At 43.5% G+C, this 6497-nt stretch overlaps 1 protein-coding gene across 1 annotated transcript; it reads right to left on the bottom strand.

Moving 5' to 3' along the window:
- Positions 1-3945: 3945 nt before the first annotated feature.
- Positions 3946-6496, bottom strand: CHST2 (carbohydrate sulfotransferase 2; the record flags this gene model as incomplete). The annotated part of the gene is made up of 1 exon (XM_009639707.2): positions 3946-6496. A coding segment is annotated over one exon (1059 nt), but the record flags the coding sequence as incomplete, so codon positions are not given.
- Position 6497: the final 1 nt, after the last annotated feature.

Raw genomic sequence — 6497 nt, 5'->3', positions numbered from 1 at the left:
TTGCTCAGCAGCTCCTACCAGCCTTCCTTGTTCAGATTGCTTTGTTAATAATTTTTGATTTGGGGAGTTCCTCCAATCTGGTTTTCATCTTGTTTTTCATTTTTTTTTAAAGTCTTATTTTCCTCCAAACCCCATCAGAATAATGCCATTGTATCCAGACACAAGTTTGTGGTACCTCATACTAAAAGACCCACAGGCTGCCCTGGCTACTCACCAACTTCTCTGATAGGAACAAAGAGATAGTAACCTACTGCTTGACCTCAATTCCCTTCTCACCATCCTGTTTATAACAAGCATATTGCTATATCAGCCATTGAAGTGGATGCCAGAGACCTCACCCACATCAGTGGGTATAAATGGATCCCTTACACACAGAATTTTCTTCTGCAAAGGAACATGCCATATATTTTTATATTTATATTACAGCTTTATGTTTCATTCACTGCAGCAGCAGATGATTCTTTAATCCTAGTTCTCCCATTTGCAATGCCATTTATGTTACGAATTATTTCTTTTCATAGCTTTCATGGTATTGATGGGTCTGAGGAACATTGGCTCTTCATGCATCAAGGGAAGACAGGAGACCTTATGCTTCACACCGGTCTTCATTGGATTTGCATTGAGCCGAATACCAAACACTCAATAATGCAGGCCCATTCTTGCGATCCCTTCACAATCTCGTGATGCAGGGAACCCCAAACCCCAAAGAAAAATAAATACAAGGAGATTTTCCAACTTGCAAAGGTAAAACAATGTGTTGTACAGAATCTATGCATTTGCTTTGCAGAATTGATAACTTATGTGAAGAATCATGGATGTCATTAGATGACATGGGTGACAGCCAAGAGCTCTTATTTAAACACATTAACAGAACTCATTTGATAGCAGTGAATCCAAATAAACCAGATAAACCTTATTTTTTACTTTAAATGTGTGCAATATAATGAATATCACTGAAATGTTATTCCATGTATTTTTTTTTATTTTAGAACACACGCACATTTTTGTAAGATCTTGCTCAGGACCTCTGACACAAAATGTAAACCGCAGGATAACTAGCAGAAAGCACTGGCCATCGAAGTTGGATACATCAATGGCAAGCAGTCTCATGCTCACTTAGAGCCTCCAAATTAAATCTGCTTCCCTTATTCATATCCATAATTGCAGCAGAGTAGTATTTATCCTGGTACAACACCCTTAATTGAAATGGCACTAGAAAAATAACATTTTTGATCCACTTGATTAAGTTACACAAGCAGCACTTGCCTGATGTTCAGTCTGTTCACAGTAAGCAGCCCCACACAATTTGAAACAATGGGCATTCACTGCTCCAAAGAGACCCACGCCTGCACTTAGAGGGATGCGCAGGAGCAAAACTGAAACACAGACTCTTAAGACCACCCCTTGTGCTGTGCAAAAGCTCATGTTAAACACCCTTCACTTTCAAGGACACTTAAAACACACCACAGCAATTAGAAATGAAGGGGGAAATAAAGAATAATCCCACTCTTCTTCTCATGGCCTACAGAATGAAAAACACTTGTTTCAGAATTGATTATAACCACCAGTTATTTCATCTCTAGAGACCTGAGTTCAAATCGTAACTGAAAAACGAGGTTTGTGGTTTTAAATTAAGTCAGTCACGTTCCTCTTTCCAGTCAGGGCATGAAGCTTAACACCTGACAAATTATGAAGTGATCGGAAAAATGAAGAACTTCCTCCTTTTGTTAGAAAGACTGAAAGATACTTTATCTGACTTTATGTGATTTTTTCATTATCAGCATTTAGGTAAGCTGCAGCAATTTGCACGTTTTTATACATCTTGAGTTTTGAGTTGATTCAGTGAAGGACAGAGGGTTTTCCTGTGTTTTCATGCACTGAGAGATTATTGCCATTTACAATACTTGTACAACTTTCTGCTTTTGTTCACAGCAGAAAACAAGACATAGTTGCGCACTGGCCTTTCTGTTCCATCAAAACAACGTGCCAAGTCTTGGAAACAGTCTCCCTCCCAGTTCAGTATGGCTTAGTGCACCCTGTACCTTGTGTATGCTATTGATTCTTCACTAATACAAGCATTAGCTTCAGTTGAAGAAGTACACTGTAATTACTAAATCAGACAGAAAGCAAACCCAGGCACTATTTTTAAATGTAAGAGTCAAGTATCATTTAAGTATTCCGACCTCAGCTAGATGTCCCTCCTCACAACAGGCAGAGGTCTTTTGTAACAATATTCATCATCTTTCCAATATCCTATTTTTCTCTATAATTTTCCACATTTAAAACTTTTTTTTTTCCAACTATGTTTGGCTTTTTTAAATTCCTCTAATCCTCTTTTCTGAATATAAAAAAGGACTAAAAATGGCCTCTTTTAACTGCCAGTTGTTCACATACTTTTTTTTTTAATGGAGCAGCATTAAACATAGGGCTTAGCCCACCAGCATTTTACACAAGCGGAGTCCCATTCACTTCTCCTGCAGCTTTACCCGAACAAAATTGCAGTCCTTTATCTTCAAGAAATGAGCTTTGCATTACTTCTTCTGTTCACCAAAACATGCTTAGGTACAATTGTACAGTATATTGGGTAATTCCTTGCTGCAATGTGGTAGGTGGAGTTCAAATTATGGACCAGATTCAGGTGCTGCAACTCTGCTGGCACACCGTTCATATCAGTAAAGGGAAGCAGATGTTTGCAATGCACCAGCATTAGAAGAGCAGCGAGCGCTCTCTCAGAATGATAGGATGAGCTTTTTAATTGAATTCGAATCCAAAGGAGTTTTTCGGAAGCTAAGTCAATCGGGCTCATCTATTTCACACTCCCAGAGGCAATTAATTCCTTTTCACTTTACTCACCCAGAAAACTTTCCCAGAAGAGACCAAGGAATTCCACACACATAAACGACCATGCTTCAGCCCCCAAAATCAAAAAAGCTTATGCTGTAACATGCTGTCATGAGAAAACCCGATTTAGAAACCACAGCAAAGTTTCATACTTAAGACAGCGGGAGCCGAAATTGCAGCGCAGCGTTCCAGCCCAGAGGTGAAGCTGGGCTCGCGTCCCTGTGGGCAGCACACCACTCCGCAAAGCAGCTCCGCAGCTCCCCGGGGCCCGCTCACCCTGCCGATGGCAGTGCTGGCAAATGCGCACGGCTGTTACGAGGCAGACAGACAGTACTGTGTGGTGGGTAGCAGTGGGGCTTCATAAAGCAGTGGATGGATAAAAAGCAAGCGACAGGCTCTACAAGCTGAGCAGATTTTCGAGCACTGCTCCAGGACACACCGACTGAAAAAAAAAAGAAAAAAAGAAAAAAAACACGGAGCACAGCCCAAACCCAGATGTCCAAAATCCATTCAGAATACAAACAGTAATAACACAAAACCACCACTACCCTAATATGTATTTTAAATACCAAATTAACTGTCCCTCCCGTTTTTAGCACTGCGATCTGCAGTTTGGGAACACATCCTAACAGGTCAGTTATAAGATCTCCCAGTGCTAGATATTATTAATGTTGTTTGTGCTGATAGCAATGATGAACTGAGGGAATGGACACGTGTAACGTAGTTGTTCAGCGAGCGTATAGGCAACCTTATGCAATAATATTTTAACTAGTTTATTAAATGTGTTTCCTTTTCAGAGTAAGTTCAACATCTACTGCCAAAATTTCATCAAGAACTCAAATAGCTTAGTAGCCAGTTATCACCTGTTTAACTTAAAAGCACTAATACAAGAAACAGACGTATTACACATCACTAAAATTTTCACACACACTTATCAGCATCCTGTTTATATCAATTTATTTTCACAAATCAATTTCCTTTTTCTTACTCATACTCTTTACATTTGCTGAAGGCACAACACCCACATAGGCAATGTAAAATGTACTTTCTGTAGAAAAGTCTATAGTCTCCTAAGAGAACAGTTTGGCAAAACCACTTTTGTTTAAAAACTCAAGTTCCAAAATGAGCCTTCAAAGAGCATCAGAGAACACCGCCAAGATTAAAAACTGCTGGAGGTGTCTGCACTTCTCATACGCAACACACCACTTAACCTTTAATAAACCGCGACTTTTTCAGGAAATTATAAAAGCAGTAGTAGTAAAATCTCATCTTTTTTAAATCAAGTTTTAACGATGGGACAGAGTCTCTAGACAAAGCTCCCAGAAAGAGCCAGACCACCATCTGGCTCCATCGTAGAGCAATGACAATTCACAAGAAATTAGTATCTAACCAGCACTCTGAAATCAAACGCTAGGTTGACTCTGTAAAAACTCCATTATAGCTATGAACACACAGCTGTATGCTTCCTCCCTCCTCGTACATAAATATACCCTCGGACACTTAGACAAAAGGGAAAAAGAAATAATTTTATGCATTTTTCTATGCTTCCCTGCTATGCCTGTTACCAATCAACGTCAAGAAATATCTTAAATAGCTTACTGTAGTTAGCACTATATAATATATATAATATATATAATTTTACTTTTGTTTTCACACATGCTAATGTTTCCAGTATGATAAATGTCTTTTTAAACCCTGCACTTCTTGTCACACTGTAGATCCACTGCTATTTGACAGTGAGTCCTGCACGTACATGTCAAGACAAAAATAAATACTGCTGTGATGGCAAACATTTTAAAACTCTTAGGACACTAATACAGTGGCACTTGAAAGACTTTTTAAATACAACAAAAAAGACAATAGTTAAATAGAAACCTGCTTTGACATAGCCGTAAAACCTGCACTACGTTTGTGAGATCTGTACTTGTTTCTGCGAGAGCAGCTCCTAACCTTTGAACACATCAAATGTTGCACTCCAGCCCTCCACCCATAACCTTAAAAAAGTCCACGTTGCTATTTTAAGCAAGGATCCCCTCCAGCTGTACATAAGCAACACTGTAATTCCCAAACAATTGAGGTAATTATAAAAATGAATATCATTTATTGGTTTTTTTATTACTATCATGCCTGAACATTTGCTTTCATACAAAAGTCTGATTTTCAGCATTAAGCTTTCCAAGGGCATCCCCTCCGCACCAAGACAGATAAAGATGTGGTAGGAATTGTGCAAGAGTTTTTATTACCATCTTCAAACCCACAAGAACTCCCTAAGCAAGATTTTGGTACAGAATCACTTCCCAGCACTTTAGAGAAGGACAAAGGGGCTTTACACATATTTTCAGTTCCACTTTATTTTTTTTTTTTTTTTTAAATCGCATCTAACTCAATGCTGGGGGGGAGGGAATTTAAAAAAAAAAAAGAAAACAGAAATAAATCATCACGTTACTGTATGTTACCCTTCAGCAGTCTTTGGAGGAAACTGGAAACCAGGTTCTTTTTCCCGGCTCCCTCCCTCACTCAAGCCAGCTGGAGTGGCTCCTCTCCCCAGCAGGGCTCAGCCATCCCCGAGGGCAGTCAGCAGGTGCCCGCTGCCCCATCACAGCCGCGGCTTCCTGAGCAACGTTCTGCTGAGGTCCTTCACCTCTTCGGGGCTGCCGACCCTCTCGTAGCCCAGCAGGGCCATGGGCTGTTGGCAATACTCCTCGACCTGCTTGATCTGCTGGTAGCTCAGCGCAGTTCTCCAGGCGCTCAGCGCCTGGGTGGCGTTCCTGGCCGACACCACGAAGGGCTTGGAGGAGTAGCCAGGGCCGCTGGTCATGTTAAGGGCGAACTTCTCCATCTCTGGGCTGACCGCCAGGTTGACAAAGCCGTACACCTGCCGCAGGGTCTTGATGGGCTCGACCACCAGGTCCTCATAGCGCACAGCCATGTAGTTGCCCTGCAGCCAGTCAGGAGGGTGCAGGGCAGTCTGCAGGGTCTTGGCCATGCTGCTGCAGATGACCTCCATGGCACCCAGGGCATGGTAGTCCGAGCCACCCCCCCCCTCCTTCTTTCCACCCAGCTTGTGGCCGGCATCAAGGAAGGGCATGCGATGGATGCGGGGGTCCCTGCTCCTCACCACCTGCAGGCTCTCCCGGATGAGACCGTGCCGGGACTTGATGCGGGAGCTGGCAACGGCCCGGGGGTCCCGCACCAGGTGGATGACTTTGAGGTCCAGGGTCGGGTCCCGCATGAGCGGGGCGAGGACAGCCAGGTCAAAGACACGGACACCCTTGATGACCAGCGTGCGATACTTGTGGCACTCCTCCTGGAAGCGGCTGAGGCGCTGAGGGGGGCACTTCTTGCACACCCGGTCGTCCACCATGCCCACCACCTCCTTGCGGTAGGCCGGGCAGAGAGGCGAGGAGCAGATGACCTTGTTGGTGGCCGCCCCGAAGATGCCCAGCGTGGTGAGGTTCTTGCCGGCGCCCGCCGTGCTGTAGAGCTGGAAGACGGAGAGGTCGCAGCGGTACAGGGAGCTCAGCATGTCGCGGGCCGCCCCTTGCAGCGAGACGGCGTCCCCGGGGTACAGCTTCTGCCAGACGTGCCACACCGGCTCGTAGAGGAAGAAGACCTCGGGGTTCTGGTTGAAGAGCTCCCCGAAGAAGGACGACCCC

This window comes from Egretta garzetta, unplaced genomic scaffold, assembly GCF_000687185.1.
Source record: "Egretta garzetta isolate BGI_Z169 unplaced genomic scaffold, ASM68718v1 scaffold425, whole genome shotgun sequence".
Lineage (NCBI taxonomy): Eukaryota > Metazoa > Chordata > Aves > Pelecaniformes > Ardeidae > Egretta > Egretta garzetta.
The sequence above is the reverse complement of the archived record's forward strand: the minus strand, read 5'-3'. Positions and strand labels throughout refer to the sequence as shown.